At 39.3% G+C, this 21,947-nt stretch overlaps 3 protein-coding genes and 1 pseudogene across 3 annotated transcripts; 1 reads left to right on the top strand and 3 right to left on the bottom strand.

Moving 5' to 3' along the window:
* The first annotated feature begins 4,524 nt into the window (after positions 1-4,524).
* LOC121749186 (secreted RxLR effector protein 161-like) lies at positions 4,525-5,040 on the top strand. The gene has a single exon (XM_042143777.1). The coding sequence runs from the start codon at positions 4,525-4,527 to the stop codon at positions 5,038-5,040; it is 516 nt and encodes a 171-aa protein (XP_041999711.1).
* A 531-nt stretch (positions 5,041-5,571) lies between these two features.
* On the bottom strand, positions 5,572-6,559 carry LOC121747539 (transcription factor MYB15-like). Its single transcript, XM_042141590.1, has 3 exons — positions 6,439-6,559; positions 6,236-6,343; positions 5,572-6,156 (listed from the first exon to the last, which is right to left on the bottom strand). Exons 2-3 carry the CDS (start codon positions 6,325-6,327, stop codon positions 5,697-5,699), a joined length of 552 nt encoding a protein of 183 aa, XP_041997524.1. The 5' UTR covers positions 6,328-6,343; positions 6,439-6,559; the 3' UTR covers positions 5,572-5,696.
* Positions 6,560-8,115: 1,556 nt separating this feature from the next.
* LOC121749184 (transcription factor MYB8-like) lies at positions 8,116-8,978 on the bottom strand. Its single transcript, XM_042143776.1, has 3 exons — positions 8,846-8,978; positions 8,628-8,757; positions 8,116-8,551 (listed from the first exon to the last, which is right to left on the bottom strand). The coding sequence occupies exons 1-3, from the start codon at positions 8,976-8,978 to the stop codon at positions 8,116-8,118; spliced, it is 699 nt and encodes a 232-aa protein (XP_041999710.1).
* A 1,981-nt stretch (positions 8,979-10,959) lies between these two features.
* On the bottom strand, positions 10,960-12,648 carry LOC121747715 (annotated as a pseudogene).
* Between the last annotated feature and the right edge of the window lie 9,299 nt (positions 12,649-21,947).

The raw sequence follows: 21,947 nt of genomic DNA, 5'->3' as shown, positions 1-21,947 counted from the left end.
GACTGCTATATACTCTTTTCAATATCTTCAAATACAGTTATTGAATCAACAAATAAATTTGGTATCCCCAAAATGCTCTTACTGATTTCGCCTTGCAAAATACTGATCAAGATTATGGATTAATCTGAGTCATCCAAAATTGAAAGTTACTTACTTATAATTTGAATTCTCTATTACTAACATTTAAATAGGTGGTTTGACACTTATTATACGACCCTACATATATCAGTATTACATTTTGTAAATACAAATCATTACTATACCATAAATTCAATTAAATCTTGTTGGAAAGAAATCATGGAATTAAGGTGATTGATTCCAAATTGATTATATACCATAATAGGATCTCCGATGATTTCGTTTACCATAAGTAAATTATCTCATGCTTATAAAAGTGTAGCCCTAGCACATATTGTAATTAAGCAATAAAATACATCTTCCAATCCTATTATTTCTTCATGGTGTCAGAGCAGGAAGAATTTTGGCTCAGAGAATTCTCATCATAGTCGTTTATACCCAATTCTCGACCTTTTCCTAAAACCAAAACTGAAACCAACACCTACACAAGATGTCAGATTCAGACGAGGAGAAACCAGCAACCGAATCCTCAAAATTGAGGACAAACAAGAACGTTACCATGGCGCTCAAATTGAACGAGAAGAACTACCCGTTGTGGTCGCGCCTAATGAAAGTCGCGATAGGAAGCAGGAGGGGATACTCCCACATCCAAGACGAACCACCAGAGCCTGACAACAAGGGGTATCGGGATTGGGAGGAAACCGATTTAATCATTTTCTCGTGGATCGTCGATAACATCGAAAATGATATTATCGCCGATCCAGAGCCTGACAGCAAGGGGTATCGGGATTGGAAGGAAACCGATTTAATCATTTTCTCGTGGATCGTTGATAACATCGAAAATGATATTATCGCCGATTTCGCTCATAACCAAACATCCAAAGCTTTGTGGGACAATCTCGCAATCACATTCGAGAGCAAGGCGGATCCGTATCTGGTGTACGACCTGGAGGATAAAATAATACCAATCAGACAAGGAAACCACGACCTAGAGACGTATTACCATCGAATCCACGGATTGTGGGTGAATATTGATCGAAGTCAGAAGCAACCAGTCACGTGTTGTGATAAGGGGATCGAGCAGTATCGGCAGCACGCAAGTGGGAAACGACTCATCAAGTTTTTCACAGGATTGAATCAGGAGTATGACCACATCCGTTGGGAGATCCTTAAACAATAGCCATACCCCTCACTCGAAGAAGCCTACAGATGAGTGAAGAAGGAGGCAGCTCGATAGAAAATCATGCCACCGGCATCCGCTCCACCCACCGGAGACTCCACAGGCGTGGGAAGCGCCGATGCATCATCAGGGGAAAATAGGCTACGGATTCGGGGCACAGAGGGATCGACCGAACAATCGAGGAAGCCAGCAACGACCACCACCTGTCGGAACCACATACCAAACCGCCGGAGGAAAGTCGGACAAAAGCAAGTTGTGGTGCTCCCACTGTGGGAAGAACAAGCACACGAGGGAGACCTTTTTTCTACGGGTGGGATACCCGGAATGGTGGGATGAAAAACAGAAGGCACGAGCCCAAGGGAAGCTCGCCGCCGTCGGAATCGCGGAGATCAACCACCGGCAGAATACCCCAAATCAGAACAGAGAATGGACGATTGGAGGAGGGAACCAGCCTAACAACCCTCCCTAACCAGAAATCGGCGGCGGTGGGAGTGGCATCCAGGTTGGAAATTTCGTGGAACGGACCGGAGCGGCGACGTAGGGTCAGAATTAGGGAGGCGACGCAATGACAAACCTTTTATTTTGCATAGTCAAGCCCCAATTTATGATAAATACCAAAATATACCCGACTCCCTTAAAAATGAACCCTCTGATTTATCCTATTATGATAAGCTGCCCAGATTTGTTAGAAATTCCGAAATAACCCCAAATGTTGGCCAAATTGACACCCAAAACCTTTTTGCACCACTGATGAATATTTCTTCTGCATTTAACGTGCAAAATTATGATAGGATTGATAAAAGGGGATGGATTTTTTATTGTGGAGCCACAGATACCATGATCCTAGAGAAAACGGACTTTAGTGAGATCACTAAGACTTATATTAGAACTGCAAATTGAGAATTAATTAAAGTGGTAGGGGCCGGAACCATAGAAATTTCTCCAAGGATTCGTTTGTCAAAATGTTTATTTGTGCCAAGCTTGTCTCAAAGATTGATGTCAGTGAGCCATGTCACAAGAGAACTGAATTGCACTCTTCTGATGCACCCAAATTGTTTTATTTTACAGGATATTCGGACGAGGAAGATCGTTGGGCGTGGCACTGAGAACCAAGGGCTCTACTACATGGATAGGGTAGCTCAACATGGCAGTGCAATGCTAGCTCACGGATCCACGAGAGAGGAGGCTTGGCTATGGCACAGAAGACTAGGACGTCCTTCTCATGGTTATTTTCAGCTTTTGTTTCCAAATTTTACAATTCCTAGAGATTTTTCTTGTGAGACATGTGTTTTGGCCAAGAGCCACAGACAATCTTTCAAACCTTCAGATACCCATATGAAATTTATGTTTGAACTTGTGCACGCTGATGTTTGGGGTCCTGCGCCCGTTATTGGGGGAAAGGGTTTTAGATATTTTGTTACTTTCATTGATGATTGCACTAGGATGACTTGGATTTATTTCGTGAAACACAAATCTGAAGTGGTCGAAAAAATTGTTTTTTTTCCATATGATCCAAACCCAGTTTCGAACCACCATAAAAATCCTTCGATCTGATAATGGGAGATAATTAGTCAATAGTGACATGTCTGAATTTTTTAGAAAAAGGGCATTATTCACCAAACTTCATGTGCCTACACACCCAAACAAAATGGGGTAGCCGAAAGAAAAAATAGAACAATTCTAAAAGTGATCCGTGCCATTATGATTGAATCCAAAGTCCCAACATTCCTTTAGCCAGAAGCTGTGGCAACCTCCATCTACCTCATAAACCGATTACCCACCAAAATCCTCAACAAGAAAACTCCCCTTGATATCCTCTCCCAACAAGCCAAAATACCCGAATCCCTTAGCATGTCACCTAAAGTGTTTGGGTGCACAGTCTATGTCCATATTCCCAAACATGAAATAACCAAATTCTCCCCTTGTGCTACTAAATGTGTTTTTGTGGGATACGAGGTAAACCAAAAAAGGTTATCGATGCTTTGACCCGAGTACTAAGAAAATCATCACCACTATAAATTGCAATTTCCTAGAAACCGAGTTCTTCTACCCTCACCACCTTAGCAGTCAGGGGGAGCAAAATCCTGAAACTAATCATGAGGACCGTCTGAGTTGGTTTGTGTCATCTCCAAGCCCTTTAATTGGGGAACCAACAAAGGCCGTAGCGGTCACTGCCGCCGAGCACGCCCCTCCACCAGAGTCTCCTCAACCACCTCACGATCAACCTCAACTGATATCCCAGGTATGCCCCGTTCCAATATTTGAAGAGAATACTGTAGTTGATACTAACACTGCAGAAGAGGAGGAAGAGGATAACACCATCGATAGTGACACTGGGAAGTATGTTATTCCAAATCGGAGTACTCGGGGCCTTCCCCCAAAATGATATTCTCCCGAGAAGATTGGTGCAAAGAGCAGATATGGGGTTGCTAATTTTGTGCAAGGAAATTTGAGCAAGATGGCACGTGCATTTGAAGCGGCACTCTATGAGGAAGATGAAATTCCACAGAATGTCGATGAAGCAATGAAGCACAAACACTAGAGAGAGGCTATGTTTACAGAGATGAAAGCATTGATGAAAAACAATATATGGGTGAAGGGAAAACTGCCAGAAGGGGTCAAAGCCGTAGGGTGTAGATGAGTGTTCACTATCAAGCGAAGACCAGATGGCTCAGTCGAGAGATATAAGGCGCGACTTGTAGCAAAGGGGTACACTCAGACATACGGAGTTGACTATGCTGAGACCTTCTCGCCAGTAGCAAAGATCAACACAATCAGGGTATTATTCTCAATTGCAGCCAACAAAGATTGGCCACTTCACCAGTTCGACGTGACGAATGTCTTTCTGCATGGAGAGCTGCCTAAACCAATTTTTATGGTTCTTCCCCCAGTATTCACGAATGAGTTTCAGCCTGGAGAGGTGTGCAAACTCCAGAAGACGTTGTATGAGCTTAAGCAGTCTCCTAGGGCCTGATTCAGTCGATTCACCGAAGTGATGAAGAAATATGACTACAAGCAGAGCAACTCAGATCACACACTGTTCCTCAAAAAGAAGAATGAGAAAATCACATGTCTTATCGTCTATGTTGGCGACATGATATCATCGGGGATGATGAAGAAGAGATTGGCGAATTGAGGAAGAACTTGTTCAAAGAGTTTGAGATGAAGGATCTGGGTCTTCTCAAATACTTTTTAGGAATCGAGGAGATAGATTAATCTTCATCAATCAGAGGAAGTATATTCTTGACCTTTTAGCAGAAGTGGGCATGGTAGACTGCAAGCCGACATACACCCCGATGATACAGAATCACGGATTGCAGATAGTTGAAGGAGCGAAACTCACGGACAGCGGGAGATACCAGAGGCTGGTGGGAAAGCTCATTTACCTTTCTCATACTAGACCCGACATAGCATATGCTGTGGGAGTATTAAGTCAGTTCATGCACTCACCACAAGAAGACCATTGGGAAGCTGCCCTGCGAATTGTCCGGTATTTGAAGGGCACTGCGGAGCATGGAGTGTTGTTCTCAAAACATGGGCACTTGGAGATTAATGGCTTTACTGATGCGGATTGGGCAAGGAACCCAAATGACCGAAAATCCATGGCAGGGTACTTTACATTGGTAGGAGGAAACCTTGTCACTTGGAGGAGCAAGAAGCAGAAGGTAGTAGCACTTTCAAGTGCAGAAGCAGAGTTCAGTGGAATCAAGAGTGGCCTCACTGAGATATTGTGGCTAAAGAGACTCATGACAGAACTTGATCTGTACGTACCAAAACCGTAGACTGTTCTGCGACAACAAAGTTGCTATTAGCATCTCTGAAAATCCAGTTCAACACGATAGAACTAAACATGTGGAAGTCGACTGACACTTCATCAAGGAGAAGATCGAAGCCAATATTGTTGAGTTTCCATATGTGAAATCAGAGGATCAATTGGCAGACATTCTAACCAAGGCTGTTAATTCCAAGTCGTTCAGGGAAGTATTAAGCAAGTTGAGTATCGGAAACCCCGTTACTTAACTTGAGGGAGAGTGTTGGAAAGAAATCATGGAATTAAGGTGATTGATTCCGAATTGATTGTATACCATGATTAGAATAGGATCTCCGATGATCCCGTTTACCATATGTAAATTATCTCATGCCTATAAAAGTGTAGCCCCATCACATATTGTAAATAAGCAATAAAATACATCTTCCGATCCCTAATTATTTCTTCAAACCTAATTAATGTAATTCGATACAATATTGATAACTAAAACACAAATTGTAACTCAAACTTGAAATCTTAACTTAATTTTGTACGCAAATATATATACAAGCATGGTATATTCCAAAATTATTACAAACAAAAATTATTTGAAAATTGAAACAACTATAGCGTACACATATCGTTCTACAACGTCAAATAAAAACTCAATTTTCTTGTGCACATATCGTGCTACAATAAATCATTCATCCACGGACCAACTAGAGGAGGAAAAGTAACTCCTTCATCACAAACCCTAACATTACAATCCGACTCAACGATGAATGGTTGAGTCCAAAAATCATCATGAAATCCAGAGACTACCAAATCCGAGAAATTATCAGCATCAATCGAGGTTACGGATGACATATTGGAGCAACTTTGCTTCACGGATGAATCAGATCCCAACTCCATCACAGTCGGAATTGCTGTCAAGTTGGGATCTGATGATTCCAAAATGAACACTTTAGAAGATGACGACACTCTAGGTTTGATGTGCCTTAATTTTGACTTAATCACACTTGAACTTCCATCTCGAATCTCGGCCTCTTTACCTGATTCAGTTATAGCCCGATTCTTGAGATACGCGTGCCAATAGTTCTTTACTCCGTTGTCTGTTCTCCCAGGTAGCTTTGCTGCTATGACAGACCACCTATTTTTCGACATGGATTCACTAAATTAGATTGGCAATAAAATGATGTATTAACTAATTTATGAAAAAAATATCATACTTGTTTCCATATTGCTGATGAAGTTTTATAATAAGGTCTCTTTCTTGTTGGGTAAAACCTCCTCGTGTGAGGCCAGGTTTCAAGTAATTCATCCATCGCAATCTAGATCTGAAAAAACACCTAACACATTACTACATTTTCATCATTGAAATTGAATAGCAGATCTATTTTGAATCTTAAAAAAAAACAGAAAAAGAGAAGACCAGCAAATTTGGGAAGCAGTCGCCAGTTGGAATGGCCGTACTGCTCAACATAAGCTCTCAACTTGTCGTCTTCTTGTTGAGTCCACGCACCTTTACTCACGCCGTTTTTGTACCATTTTCGCCTTCTCTCACTTTCATCTACAAATAATTCCTATACATATAATGGCTTCTTTTAAAAATACTAGCATATGCCATTTATTGTTGACTTTCAATTAATACGAGTGCTGAATATAAAATCATATGGATTAGAAAGATGGCATGGTCATTACATTTTGTAGAGTACGCTCACATTTATGGAACGACGTCGTTATATATACTCCAATCTGACTTCCATATCATTAGTCTAGTTATCGTCAATGTTATTTTTAATAATTCAGTCATAATGTAATAGGAGTATCATTATTATCTTGTACGTAAAATATAAAGAAATTAGCTAGACAACCTTAATTATTTTATACTACTACTAAAGATAGATGCTTATATATAAAAGCTCTTAAACTAGTATAGAATAGGAGTAGTATTTTTTTCTGGCAATTCAAAAATAATTTAAGTGATGTAGAGAATAAGATCCCGCACCTCATAAATTTCCTTATAATGATGTTCATCAATCCGATGTCATCTTATTAATTTTTTCGTAAGAACAACAAATTTATAAAAATAATCCTGTTATATTTGTTATTTTAACAAATTAGTACTGTAGTAGTATATTTTTCATTAATCTCTCTTGGTTCACTATTTTCATCTCTTTATAAACTCCTAATTAAATTTGCATTTTATAAGATATTTATAAGCCGAACACTCGCGCATTGGCCTCAAGCTATTTTGACAATATTTATACGTCATATGTGAGTACATATTGCGCTAGATGCTGAGGTCTCTGAGAAATAGCATGCTTATATCATCTTTTTACGTGTCATATTTTTAGTGAGCAAATAGCGTTTACTATTGAATTTATTTCTATTTGGAAATATATAATATTTTTGTTCACATGTTTAGGCATAGAAAATTATGCATTCCCAAGAATAAATATAATGTTTGCTGTCCTAGATCTATCATTATTAAAATACAGATGTTTCTTTAGATTTAGGGTGATGCATACAGAAGACCAACTAGTTATTTAGGGATACTAGTATATTATTTGCTCCTATACTATTTTGAGACTCTCACTCTAGAATTTATTATCTCTTTTGTTAAATAAAAACTAAATAACCGAGTTGATAAATTCAAAGTAGGATATAATTTTAAATTCCAAATAAATACTGCTGTATGATGTATCATTGTATTGTACTGTAATAAATTTTATTTTATAAATAATAATAAAACAATTAAAATAAGGATGAAATATGATAAATGAAACGTAAAAAGTGAGAAACTGAATTTAATCTGTTATCAATCATGCCACTACTTACTAGTAACAACTTAATTAGCTTTCAATCAAGCCTAAATTCTGGAACTCGTCTCAATTTTTCAATGTGTAACAGTAACACCTTCGATGATTTTTAGAAAAAATTGATGCACTAGAGAAAAAGATATCAGCTGAATGCATGTATTATTTCTCTACATTAAAAGGGGCCATACATATATGATTTTATTTAAAAATATTATACTTATACATATCTTAGGTCCTTTAACCAACCATCAATGGGTACTAATTGCCTAATCAAAGCCCATAAAATGTTAGTAGAAAGGAAACTGCATATGATTGACATCATCCAGCCATGTACCAAAAAGAGGTGAAAACACATCTCCAGCTCCATCACATTCCCTAAAACCATAAGCATGATCATAGGAATATGTCTCAACCACAAAAGGCTGAGTCCAAAAACTGTTGTCAACAACTTGGGCAGCGGTTGAGGCAACGGAGCAACTTTGATCAATGGACGAATCAGACCCCAATTCGACAGCAGTTGGAGCCACTGTCGAGTTGAGATCTGATGATTCCAACACAAACACTTGAGAAGACACCTCTCTACTTTTGACATTTTTTCTAGGCTCATCACACATCTCCGCCTCATCGCCTGTTGTGTTTTGGCAATTCTTGTGTCGCGCGTTCCAATAGTTCTTCACTCCATGGTCTGTTCTCCCCGGTAGCTCAGCTGCTATGACTGACCACCTGTGTTCACACCATTGCCAATTAAGTAACCTTTACTAATTAGAACTACATAATAATGATAAGAAGAAGTTTATACTTGTTTCCATGCTGACGATGGAGTTTTGCAATAAGATTTTTTTCGTGTTGGCTATAATCCCCGCGGTTGATGCCCGGTTTCAAGTGATTCATCCATCGCAATCTGCAGCCCTTTCCGCATCTATCAAGACCTAAACAAATCAATTTCCATTTCTCATCAATAGTATACATTTATTTCAAATCATAAAATCATACTACTAATTAAAAAAGGGAACAAACCTGCAAACTTGGGAAGCAATCGCCAGTTGGAATGGCCGAAACGCTCAATGTAAGATCTTAACTTATCATCTTCTTGTTGAGTCCATGCGCCCTTTCTCACTCCGTTTTTGTCAACGTAGGTTCCTTTCACCATTTTCGCCTTGTGTCGAATTCCATCTCACTTTTCACTGCACTTATATACTTTGTTTAATTTGTTATAACAGCAAAACAAGACTTGTTTAATTAGGTTAATAACGCGTCTGTGACTTTTTATGTTGACTTTTGGAAATAAATTTCAATCAACTTAATAAGTGGTCAATCACGTTTTCATGATTCTTTTTTATTTTCTTCAATGTTTTTTGTGCTAATAACAAATTTGGCAAATGGCAATGATGAGATTATGGTTTATATGCAGATGGTACTAGCATTAATGCATTATATATGTAGTTTCAGTAAATGTTTTTGGATTATTTATATTGCAATTTAGACAAACAGGCTTATGATTTGGATTTGGATTCTGTTTATAAGGATTTTCAGGGTAATTTTGGTTTCAAAAAAAACAATATATAGATTAATCAAAGTCAGCGGAAAACAAAGAACTCTAATTTATTTTACTCTCAAGATATACAGTAATTATGGTTATGTTTGGAGATATGAAATTAATAGTAGTAAGACTTTATGACTATCTCACTCAAGTCCTTCAATTGGCTGGTCAGATGGCCCCTAAGGCTAATTTTGTTCGTACAATTCAATTCAAATGCACATATTTTTTTATTGTGTTGCAACATATAAAGGGATGGATCATCCTAAAAAAAGGATCTCATGAGTTTTATATCATGGATTAAAAGTTGGTATCCGAATTTCACCATCCCAATGGATCTCTAGCGATGACTTGAGCAAGCTCAGAAGTTAGACCGGAGGATAAGGTGTTTGCTTGGATATAATATTTGCTTTTGTCTAAAGTGATGTGCTGCTCCTATTCTTTTGGGTTTTTGTTTTTGCTTTGGTTGTTTCTTTCTTTGTTAGGTTTGCGTTTATGAACAAGTGCGAGTTGTTGTTTAATTGGGAATCATGCCGTGGGGCTGATGATGCCTTGTGGATTTTCACTCACCTTGATACATTTTCATTATAAAAAAATCAAGTCTTATTTCCCTATATATAGCAAAAATGTTTAAGGAGTTTTTTTAAAGCAAATAGTTTAGGTCATTAGATGCACTTTGCATACGTTAATTCTTATGGAGTACTATATTTTTAATGGGTAAATATATATACCCCCAACAAAAATAACTCCCAATAAACATTATGAGCAAAATTCTCTATATATTGCACATAACCGAATGAAAAAAAGTGTTAGATAAGTGGATGTGTGTAACTCTAGAAAATGAAATGGATAACAATCACATTGATAAAATAAAACCTATGAAACAAGTGATAGTTAACTCTCTATGACTTGCAACCAATTAATTTGACAGCATATTATACACCAAGATATTTATAACGTTGATGAGGTCATAAATAATTGGGTAGATTATGTCATCCTTGTACGTATGAGTGTGAAAACAGATTAAATTATTAGTTAACGTTTTCATATGCTTGCAATTTAATAAACATGTTCCCATTGAGTAATTTAGAAACAGTGCATCTTGCTATATTATTGGCAACATGCCAATAAAAAGATTAAATAGAGCCTTCCTAGATCTGTCATAAATTAAGATGGGTGGTCAACAATTCTTTTTCTTTCAGTTCCAATTAACGCCGAACTGACATGCATATGGCGCAAATATTACTTGCCGAATCCATATATAGTTTCATTCAAATATTCAATTACTGCCTATGTTTTAATTTCATTTTTCATGACTTATATTTGGTGTATATTGCCATGGCCCAAATGGTGGCCATAACAATAGATACGATTAGGATGGCGGCCCACCACCTCGATATATATCACATATATGTTGTGGTGTTCAGTTGATGTCAAGGCTTATGTACTATTTTCATGATTGAATGAGCATATTTGGTTGATAAACATGAATGTGTTGTATGTATTTATTATGCAAGTGTATAATTGAAGTCTATTACAAAAGCCCAAATTCTAGAATTCCATTCATCATCACGAGTAATACATTAATCTGAATTCTATATATACATGCAATTTGGCCCAAAAACGCCTCCATTTATTTAGCAACAAGTGATCATGACTACTTATCTAACCTTGATACAGTTTAGGCAGTGGGAGAAGTGGATTGTTCTTATGCATAATAAGTCCAGGCAAAACATCAGTGTCAACTTCACTTCCTTGAGGCACTTCCCAATCAAAATAGAACACCAAATTCGCAACCGCAAGAGCAAGTCCCATGAACATCCCGGGGCAGATTCTCCGGCCCGATCCAAACGGGATCAACCCGAAATCTTTGCCTTTGGCGTCCATCTCACTACCATAGAACCTCTCCGGCAAGAATTGTTCTGGGTCAGTTTTCCAATATTCGGGATCTCTTGCAATCGCCCATACGTTCACATAAACAGTAGTTTTCGGCTGAATCTCGTAGCCATCTAGCACACATTTTCGAGTGGCTTCTCTTGGTGCAAGCATTGGAAGCGGAGTGTACAACCGGAAAGTCTCGTTTATGACTGCTTTTAGATAGGGAAGCTTTGGCAGATCATCTTCGTCTAGTTTCCCACCACGTTTCTGATTTCTGTCTGCACCTTTTTCATTATGTGTGGCGCCTTAATCAACGCCGTCATGATCCAAACTATCGATGCTGCAGTTGAGTCCGTTCCACCCAAAAATAAGTCCTGCGTTAAATAAAAGGGTAAATCATCATAAAAATCACGAATTTTAGTCATATTCTGGTGGGGAGTGGTTCAATTGAAAACTAGTAGTATCTTCTAACTTGAGAACTTATTAGTTGGAAGAACAAAACATGTCAATTGGTGGCACAAACCATACCTCGTGAACTGATATATTTTGTGCGAAGTGAATATTTATTTTAAGATAACAAATGAAGTATCATAGGTTTGATATTTTACCATCAACAATGCCTTAACCCGATCCCAATTAGTAGGTTTATTCGAGTTGAGTTCGAGCTTTATTTGCATGCCAAGAATATCCTCCTCCTCGTCGTCCACATCTCCGGCCCGGAGATGCTCATCGATGAGTTCTTGGTAGAACGAATCGAGCTTCTCGAACGCGCTATCAAGCCGCTTCATCAGTCCAGTAGCTCTGTCCACCCAACTCAGTGCCGGAAAATAACCCGACACAAAGAAGGCCGTGAGAAGCTGCCGGAGCTCCTTCAGCAGCTCCTCGGTCCCTTGGTCCTCGTACCTCCTCCCGAAGCCGATCCTGCAAATCAGCGTCGTGGTGAGCCCCATCGCCGCCTCGCTGAGGTTGACCGGAGAGGAAGAGGCGCAGTGGCGCGAGATCTTGGCGATCATGAGCGGCGCGGAAGGACTTGACCTTTGGAGGGCTGAGGAGGTGCGTTGCTGCGATACTCCTCAGCTCCCTCCGGTGGGGGCCGTAGGGGGTGAAGGCCATGTCTGGGGCGGCTGCAGAAGGCGGAGTCTTGGTGTTTGAGGACCTCCGCCGCTAGCTTTGCGGAGGAGATTACGATGACGGGGTTTGAGCCGAGGTTAAGGCGGAGGAGGGGGCCGTGGAGCCTGGAGAGATGGGAGAGGCGGATGTGTGGAAGCGGCGCCGAGGAGAGCTGGTAGAGGTTTCCGATCAAGGGGAGGCATGGGACCAATGGTGGGAGATTTGGTTTTGTTGGTTTTTTGTAGAGGAAATAGATCAAGATTATAGGGAGAGCTATGAAGAAGAGGAGAATCATTGCTATTGACGGTTGTGAAGGTAGGGAGATAGATAAAAGATGCTGCACTTATAGAAAATGAATTACTATTGAATACTCCCTTTGTATCCCAATTAATAAGGACAGACTTAATAACACGGCCATACATTTATACAAAACTTCTACCTCGGAACTGAAATGTAATTATGTAAAACTGTGGTACGTAATGGAGAACGAGGGAGTATGAAGAAGTAATGCTCATTATTTATAAATTCTAGTAATATGTAATGTAGGGATCAGATTACTCGGGGTTCACTAATTACCGGGACCTCTTTGTATTGACAAAAGTCTGAGATGGCTAATCTCAGAAGGTACAAGCCAATTACAGATTCAAGTAATACAAAACAGGAACGATACAAAGAGAAGCAAGAATTAACAAAGAACCCTAATCGATTTACAAGATCTGAACCTCTCGTAAAAGCACCAGATCTATCGCTGCAATTCACCTGCACACTCAAGTACACTGTTAGTATGACAAGAGAAACAGATCCAAAATGGATCTAAACTGTGAACACAAAAACAGAACACAAGGAACAGAGAAATGGCTCAGGTCGCAACCACGACTACACCAGGGCCAAGGACCTCCTCCGTCCTATCCAACAAGTCACAAGGGAGCACAGTGGAACCAATCTAAACCCCGAGCTAGGGTTACCCGACTGCTACCACTTACAGCCACCTAACACCACAGATCTAACTCAATCACAGCCACAAGGCCACAAGAATCCTCGGATCTCACGGATCTAAGAAACCAACCGATAAACCTCCTAGAAATCACACAGAGACAAGCTCCACCGCTTGAACTCACTCAAATCTCCAGATCAACACAGCGGTTGAGAGATAACACTCGATCCTCACCAAAAAGAAGAGATCGAAGCCATCGGAGAAGAAAATCTGCCAGAGCTTCGAGAGAGAGAGAGAGTTTCTAGAGAGAAGGCAGAGCGAAAGCTCAAGAAGAGAGAGAGAGAGAGAATAGTGATTAGAATGAGAGAGTGAGGAGTCAAAGAGTCGGATAAAGACTCACCAGAAACACACCCCCCAAATCCAACGGTTCAGCGCCATAATCCGGGTGAAGGCGACACGTGACAGCCATCGGGTACTCGCTCCATAAGTAATGGGCCAAGAAGAGTTGGACTCATTACACTTAGAACGGGCCATCAATTAAAACGGCCCAGCCGAATTAATTCCAAGCCCAAAAGGTGGTCCATAATTCCACATACTCCACCTTGGACTACCTTTAGTAAACAGATGAGAGCCTTGGTCATTGCGTTGCTTCATCACAGCCTACAAGGTTAGGATCAAGACACCAAAGAGGCAGTGCTCATTAGTCAAGAACTAACCAGGTTGCCTAACAAGACACCAAAGAGACAAAGCTCATTAGTCAAGTAGGTCTTTAATTTGCCTTGAGATTCCAGCAGACCAAGGTCTAGGGAATCAACAAGGTCTTCCCCCGGGACATGCAAATGCACATGCTAACCATAATCAAAATGCAATCTCTTAATACACATAAGCAGTTTATCAGCAGGTAGACATTTAGTTCCCATGTCAGCAGGATTCTTATCAGTATGCACCTTATGCAACAATATTTCTTGTTTCTCAACAACATCCCTAATGAAATGGAACCTAACATCTCTATGCTTAGTTCTATCATGAAAAACAGGGTTTTTGCATAGTTGAATAGCAGACTGACTATCAGAATATAAAGCAGGAACAGATTTTAAGAATTTAAGTTCAGAAAGAACTCCCTTTAACCAAATTGCTTCCTTCATAGCCTCTGTGATGGCTATATATTCTGACTCTGTAGTGGAGAGGGCTACTATGTGCTGCAATTGAGACTTCCAGCTTATACAAGAACCACAAACAGTAAACACATAAGAAGTAGTGGACTTTCTTTTGTCCCTATCATTTGCATAATTGGAATCAACAAAACCACATAGATTTACACCATCATCCCTCTTCATAAAACACAGACCATACTTAGAAGTATGTTTCAGATATCTCAAAAGCCATTTCAGGGCCTCCCAGTGCACAGGTCCAGGGTTTGACATGTATCTACTCAAGCAAAAAACAGCATAAGCAATGTCAGGCCTAGTACTAACCATTAAGTACATCACAGAACCTATAGCATTAGCATAAGGAACCTTTTTCATAGCATGGATATCAGCTTCAGACTTTGGACATAAATCTTTACTCAACTGAAAATGAGCAGCTAAGGGCACAGAGGCTGACTTAGCAGCAGACATGTTAAACTTATGCAGGACTTTAAACACATATGGTTCTTGATGAAGCACAAGTACAGAATCTTTTCTGTTTCTATGGATATTAATACCCAAAATCTTTTGTGCATCACCAAGATCCTTCATCTCAAAGTTATTACACAGAGCAGATTGCACAGACTTGATGGATTTGAGGCAAGGTCCCATAATCAGCATATCATCAACATATAGCAGTAAGAACACAGGAACTTTATCAAGGTTTTTCACATACAGGCAGGCATCAAAAGTGCTTCTAACAAACCCAAGATTTTGCATGCATGAATTAAACTTGATGTTCCATTGTCTGGGAGATTGCTTCAAGCCATACAATGCCTTTTTTAACAGGCAAACATGATTGGGATACTTAGGATCTACAAATCCCTCAGGCTGTTTCATATAGATAGGCTTATCTAAATCACCATGCAGGAAAGCAGTTTTAACATCCATTTGTTTAAGTTCCCAGTCAAAATGTGCACACAAAGCAAGCATAAGTCTAACAGTTATAAATTTAACCACAGGAGCAAATATTTCAGTATAATCTACCCCCTCTTGTTGAGTAAACCCTTTGGCCACAAGTCTGGCCTTATACCTAAGTCCTTCTACCTCATTTTTAATTTTATACAACCATCTGCAGTCAACAACAGAAGCACCAACAGGTAGAGGAACAAGTAACCAGGTACAATTGACTTTCAAAGACAACATCTCATCTTCCATGGCTTTTTGCCATTCATTCCAAAATTTAGATTTAAGAGCCTGTTTATAAGACTGAGGCTCCTCACCATCAGATTCATGCACATTAAAAGCCAAAGAAATCAAGTTAACCAAACCAATATACCTTTCAGGTTGACTAATGTGCCTCCTGACTCTATCTCTAGACAGGAGATAATCACTCAAGTCTGGACCAGGGTTAACAACTTGGTCATCAAGTAAAGCTGGTTCAGGATCAGGTTGAGGCTCAGGTTCAGGTTGAGGGTCAGGCTCAGGTGCAGGGTCAGTGGTGATAGGATTTGGAACCAAAAATTGCTCCACCTCACTTGGAGTATCCTCAGATACCTCCACCTCAGTGAGGTTATCAGTGGACTCCACCTCACTAGGAGGCTCATTGTCCACACTTAGAGGAGTGGTATCAGGGGCAGGTCTAACACAGGGGAACTCATCTTCATTGAAGATGACATCTCTGCTTATAATGACCCTGAAACCAGGCTCACTTCTGTTCCAAATTCTATAACCCTTTACTCCCTCAGGGTAACCTAGGAAGACTCCTTTCTTGGATCTAGGTTCTAACTTGTCAGTCTTGGTATGAACAAAGGCACTACAGCCAAACACCCTAAGATGAGACAGAGAAATTTTTCTACCAGTGAAAACAGACTCAGGACACTTCCCCTTTAGGGGGACTGAAGGAGACCTATTTACAAGGTAGGCTGAGGTCAGTAGGGCTTCACCCCAAAATTTTTTGGACATACCACTCTTAGACAGGAGACACCTAACCTTTTCTAGGAGGGTTCTATTCATCCTCTCAGCAACTCCATTTTGCTGAGGGGTATAAGGGGTAGTCTTGTGTCTTTTAATTCCAAACTGAGTACACATGGAGTCCATTTGAGAATTACAAAACTCAAGACCAGTGTCTGTCCTAATCACTTTGATAGACTTTCCAGTTTGATTTTCAATAAGATTCTTCCACGCAGAAAACTTATCACTGACCTCAGACTTGTTTTTCATTAAGAAACACCAAACTTTTCTTGAAAAATCATCAATTATGGACAGGAAATAGACTGACCCAGAATGAGTTGACACAGAGGCTGGGCCCCACACATCCATGTGTAGGTATTCTAACACACTGTGACTGATATTTTCAGTGGCAGGTGTTGGGAAAGACACCCTATGTTGTTTGCCCAAGACACAAGTGTCACAAAAAGGAAGACTATTTTGAAAATCATTTTCAGAAAGCAACTCATTTTTCTTCAAAATATTTAGACCTTTTTCACTCATATGACCAAGTCTATTATGCCACAACATGGCTTTATTAACCCGAGCCAGGCTTGAGACATTATTCACACAGGCCAAAGGTTGAGCAGAACACACATAGAGATTACATTTTTTCACAGCTTTAAACAAGCACATAGCACCCTTACAGATCTTCATAACTCCCTGCCCCCACTTACCCTCTAGCCCATCAAGCTCCAAGCAAGTGCAGGAAAGCAAATTGTAACACAGATCAGACACATATCTCACATTGTTCAAGTTTAGCACATAGCCATTGCTGAATTTTAAACACACTGTACCAATGCCAAGAATTTGACACTTCTTGTCATTTGCCATAGAAACAAACGTATTTTCTACAGGTTTAAAATCAGAAAACACAGATCTAAAAGGAGATATGTGATAGGTGCATCCAGAATCAATCAGCCAATCATTTTCAGTGAAAGAGCAACCCAGAGAAGAATTTACAGACAGAATATCATGAGTCATGAAGCACACTCCTTCAGGATCATTATTCTTAGCTAGGTTAGCAATAGAATCCATATTATTATTACCATGTTTCTGCTTCCTAGGGTTGGGGCACTCTTTCTTGTAGTGGCCTACCTCACCATAGCTAAAACACTTTCTATTAGCCTTAGGATTCCTACTGTTAGATCTAGACCTTCCCTTTCCTTTCCTTTCTTCTTTCCTTGATCATTAGATTTATTGTTATCATTACCCCCTCTGGTCTGGGATCTACCCCTAACATGCAGGGCTTTAGACTGAGCAGATTTAAAGGCATTATGTTCCTTAATTTCAATTTCCTTAGATTTTAAAGAACTGATGATTAGTTCCAGAGGAGCACTATCCCTACCATACTTTATAGCAGTTTTAACATCATTATAAGAGTCAGGTATAGCATTCATCAAAGCAATACTAGTATATTCATCAATAGTCTTGTCACCAGACCTTTTAATGTCCTGAACAAGTTTCTGGAAAATATCAATGTTATCATCAATGTCCTTAGAAAGATCAAGTTTGAATTTGAAAAGTTTTTCAAGTAAATACATTCTGGAGGACATTGAGGTTTCAATATACAAAGTATCAAGTTTCTGCCATAGCTCAGAAGCAGATTCAATAGACCTAACTTTTCTAATCACAGAATCAGAAAGGTTTAAAATAATGGTTGATCTGGCCAATTCATTCATTTCAGAAATTTTTTCAGCAGGTTCAGTGTCGGGAGTAGTTCCCTCCACAGCTTTGAAAACTTTTTGCTGAATCAAAATACATTTTATTTTCTGTTTCCAGATAGTAAAATCATTTTTCCCATTAAAGGGTACAATACCAACTGGTTGAGTCATTTTTAAGAAAACTTTCACACAGAAAACAGTACCAGCAATCCAGAAAGCACAGCAAACAACCTTACTGTCACAGAAGCTGGACTTAAGAACACAGGACATAGAGAGACCACTTAAAACAGATATACATGTATTTCTCATGCAGAAAACACAGATGCAAAACCAGGCACACAACACACAGGCAAGTAGCACTCCAACACAGTACCAAGCGGTTCCAGAAACCCCACAGAAAATGTCAAAACCGAGTTCTTCCCTATCTGTCACGTACACCCCGGCAAGAGGATTTCCCAGTTCGCAATCACCCAATGTATGGGGGCGCAGGGGGTCACTCAAGGCGGTTACTAGTGCAGGGTGGATAGGTAATTCACTCAAGACACAGATCTTGGGCTCTTAGAGATCAACTTAGAACACAAGACAGGAGAAGACACACACCAGACAGTAATCAATGGAAGCAAGTTAAGCATGAATGCAACAAGAAGCAAAACAGAAACACAGAAGCACATAAGCCTAGACCACGGCCAGTGGTATCTACCAGAAACAACTGCCCAATCCTAGACTAGAAAGCAGTAAAAGTTTTAAGGATTTCAGCCAATATACCAGAGCGGTTACCCTTCGTTAAGGTGTAACCGTCTTACCTCTGGGCCTATACCGGAGGCCGAGCTTTACTCTGACGAGCCCACCTCCTTAATTTTTTAGCGACCCGGCGTGCCCAAGTAATCCCCCCGTGGCTCTGATACCACTGTAGGGATCAGATTACTCGGGGTTCACTAATTACCGGGACCTCTTTGTATTGACAAAAGTCTGAGATGGCTAATCTCAGAAGGTACAAGCCAATTACAGATTCAAGTAATACAAAACAGGAACGATACAAAGAGAAGCAAGAATTAACAAAGAACCCTAATCGATTTACAAGATCTGAACCTCTCGTAAAAGCACCGGATCTATCGCTGCAATTCACCTGCACACTCAAGTACACTGTTAGTATGACAAGAGAAACAGATCCAAAATGGATCTAAACTGTGAACACAAAAACAGAACACAAGGAACAGCGAAATGGCTCAGGTCGCAACCACGACTACACCAGGGCCAAGGACCTCCTCCGTCCTATCCAACAAGTCACAAGGGAGCACAGTGGAACCAATCTAAACCCCGAGCTAGGGTTACCCGACTGCTACCACTTACAGCCACCTAACACCACAGATCTAACTCAATCACAGCCACAAGGCCACAAGAATCCTCGGATCTCACGGATCTAAGAAACCAACCGATAAACCTCCCAGAAATCACACAGAGACAAGCTCCACCGCTTGAACTCACTCAAATCTCCAGATCAACACAGCGGTTGAGAGATAACACTCGATCCTCACCAAAAAGAAGAGATCGAAGCCATCGGAGAAGAAAATCGGCCAGAGCTTCGAGAGAGAGAGAGAGTTTCTAGAGAGAAGGCAGAGCGAAAGCTCAAGAAGAGAGAGAGAGAGAATAGTGATTAGAATGAGAGAGTGAGGAGTCAAAGAGTCGGATAAAGACTCACCAGAAACACACCCCCCAAATCCAACGGTTCAGCGCCATAATCCGGGTGAAGGTGACACGTGGCAGCCATCGGGTACTCGCTCCATAAGTAATGGGCCAAGAAGAGTTGGACTTATTACACTTAGAACGGGCCATCAATTAAAACGGCCCAGCCGAATTAATTCCAAGCCCAAAAGGTGGTCCATAATTCCACATGTAATCATCTACTCCATTTTATTGCCAAAAATTCAGTGAATGTAATTAGTCAAGATCTGAACTCAATATCAATCTATTAGGTCTATTTCTTAAAATATAAAAAACGTGTGATTTTGTTGGTGAAAACTTATCTTATATACATAGATGAACAAAAGAATTTGGAAATATGATACCATGTTTTATCAACTACTACTATTATTATAAGGTATTTTCGAATAATAATCCAAAAATTAAATTGTTAGGGTTTAATCTAAAGTGGACAAGATTATATAAATGTGGAGTATCTGTATGTAACTGCGAACAGTAAAATTTTGTTCTAAAAATTCAGTGTAATTGTAATAGATAATAGATTGTTTTAGAATTATATACTCCGTACAGGATGAAAAATACAAAAAGATTGAGCTATTATTTATAGAGTAACTGAACTGCGAGTAATAACCTATAATAGATGACAAGAGACGGCTTGCAATCACTTAGAATTAGGTAGGCTACATTTACAATTTGTGTTGCTATTGAATCTCAATTTCACTATCACATGTTAATTTTGAGTCAAACATAGTGGCTTCACATGGATAGATTATGTAGGGTTTTCATAGGGCTAACAATTTTTTAGATTATGTAGGTTTTTCATAGGGCTAACAATTTTTTACACGACACGATAATCCGACATGAATCCGCACGAAATTATTGGGTTTGGATCAAGTCTTATTGGGTTCGTGTCCTTATCAGGTTGACCAGTTAAGAACCCGATAATTCCGGGTTGGATGCGGGTTGGATACGGATAACCCATTAAGAAATAATATTATTATTTTTATTATTATTAAAAATATATATTTTACTTTAATTTTTAAATTTATTGTAAATCAGGTGTAAATCATATAAAACAAAGTTTAATCGTGCAAATTAGGTTAAAAAATAAGGTTTGATCGTGTAATATTAGATTTAATCGTGTAATATTAGGTTATAATCGTGTAATATCAGGTTCGGGTCGTTATCGTGTCGTGTCAACCCAAATTATATCTCGTGTCGTTAACATGTTCATGTCGGATGCGAGACGTGTTAGGGTTTGAAGATAGCAGGTTGAGTTCGTGTTCGGGTTTAGAGTTTTCTTAACAGGTCGGATTCGGGTTAGGCCTTATTGGGTTGGGTCGTTATCAGGTTGACCGGATAACGACCCAATCTGCACGATTTATCACCCCTACGTTGTCATCACATAGAAAGTAGCAGGAGTAGTAGCTCTCCTATTACCCAAACTATTACAGATATATCAGATTGACATATTTTATAAATTCAAAATGTGCTCAACGTTTTTATACTATGTTAACCAATAGTCCACCGCCCACATCTTAAACTCAATTATCACACGAATTATATCACATGAGTTATTGATGGCATCTCAACCCGAATTAGCATATTACTATCATATTGAGACGGTTGTACGAAAATTAACATTAGTGCTCCATGGGCAAACTTCTATTTACCTATGTTGTAGGTAGTGGACCTATTACTTTGAAAAAAAAGTATCCCTCTTTATTCAATAAACCATTTTTTTAATTCTAGCCAATCTTTCTTCTTTAAACCATTTTTTTAATTCTAGCCAAACTTTCTTCTTTGTATGCTTCTTTGAATGTTAAAAGATACTTTATTCGTCCCACAATATAAGTCATATTTGGTTATGACACGGATTATAAGAAATATAAAAAATAAAGTGGAACGAATAAGTTAATGAAATATAGGTTTTACTAAATGTATTAGTTTTATAATAAAATATGAGTGAAATAAGTTGGTGAAATGTAAGGCCTACTTACTATTTGCTATATTAAAAGTAAAATAGGACTCTAATTGTGGGACGGACCGAAAAGGCAAAACAAGACTCTTATTGTGGGACGGGTGGAGTAATCCCTCCTTTCTCAAAAAAATAGACAAACTTATAAATGATACAGGTATTAAATTACAATTGGTAAAGTAAGATAGTGATGAGAAAGTA

The sequence above is a fragment of the Salvia splendens genome, chromosome 9, assembly GCF_004379255.2.
Source record: "Salvia splendens isolate huo1 chromosome 9, SspV2, whole genome shotgun sequence".
Classification (NCBI taxonomy): domain Eukaryota; kingdom Viridiplantae; phylum Streptophyta; class Magnoliopsida; order Lamiales; family Lamiaceae; genus Salvia; species Salvia splendens.
The sequence above is the reverse complement of the archived record's forward strand: the minus strand, read 5'-3'. Positions and strand labels throughout refer to the sequence as shown.

Coding starts and splice junctions, on each gene's coding strand:
- LOC121749186 (XM_042143777.1), top strand. CDS start 4,525: ATGGTAGACTGCAAGCCGACATACACCCCGATGATACAGAATCACGGA.
- LOC121747539 (XM_042141590.1), bottom strand. CDS start 6,327: ATGAATTACTTGAAACCTGGCCTCACACGAGGAGGTTTTACCCAACAA. Junction 6,157..6,235: donor CATCAGCAATATGGAAACAA/GTATGATATTTT, acceptor GTCGAAAAATAG/GTGGTCTGTCATAGCAGCAA.
- LOC121749184 (XM_042143776.1), bottom strand. CDS start 8,978: ATGGTGAAAGGAACCTACGTTGACAAAAACGGAGTGAGAAAGGGCGCA. Junction 8,758..8,845: donor ATTGCTTCCCAAGTTTGCAG/GTTTGTTCCCTT, acceptor TGATTTGTTTAG/GTCTTGATAGATGCGGAAAG. Junction 8,552..8,627: donor CATCGTCAGCATGGAAACAA/GTATAAACTTCT, acceptor GTGTGAACACAG/GTGGTCAGTCATAGCAGCTG.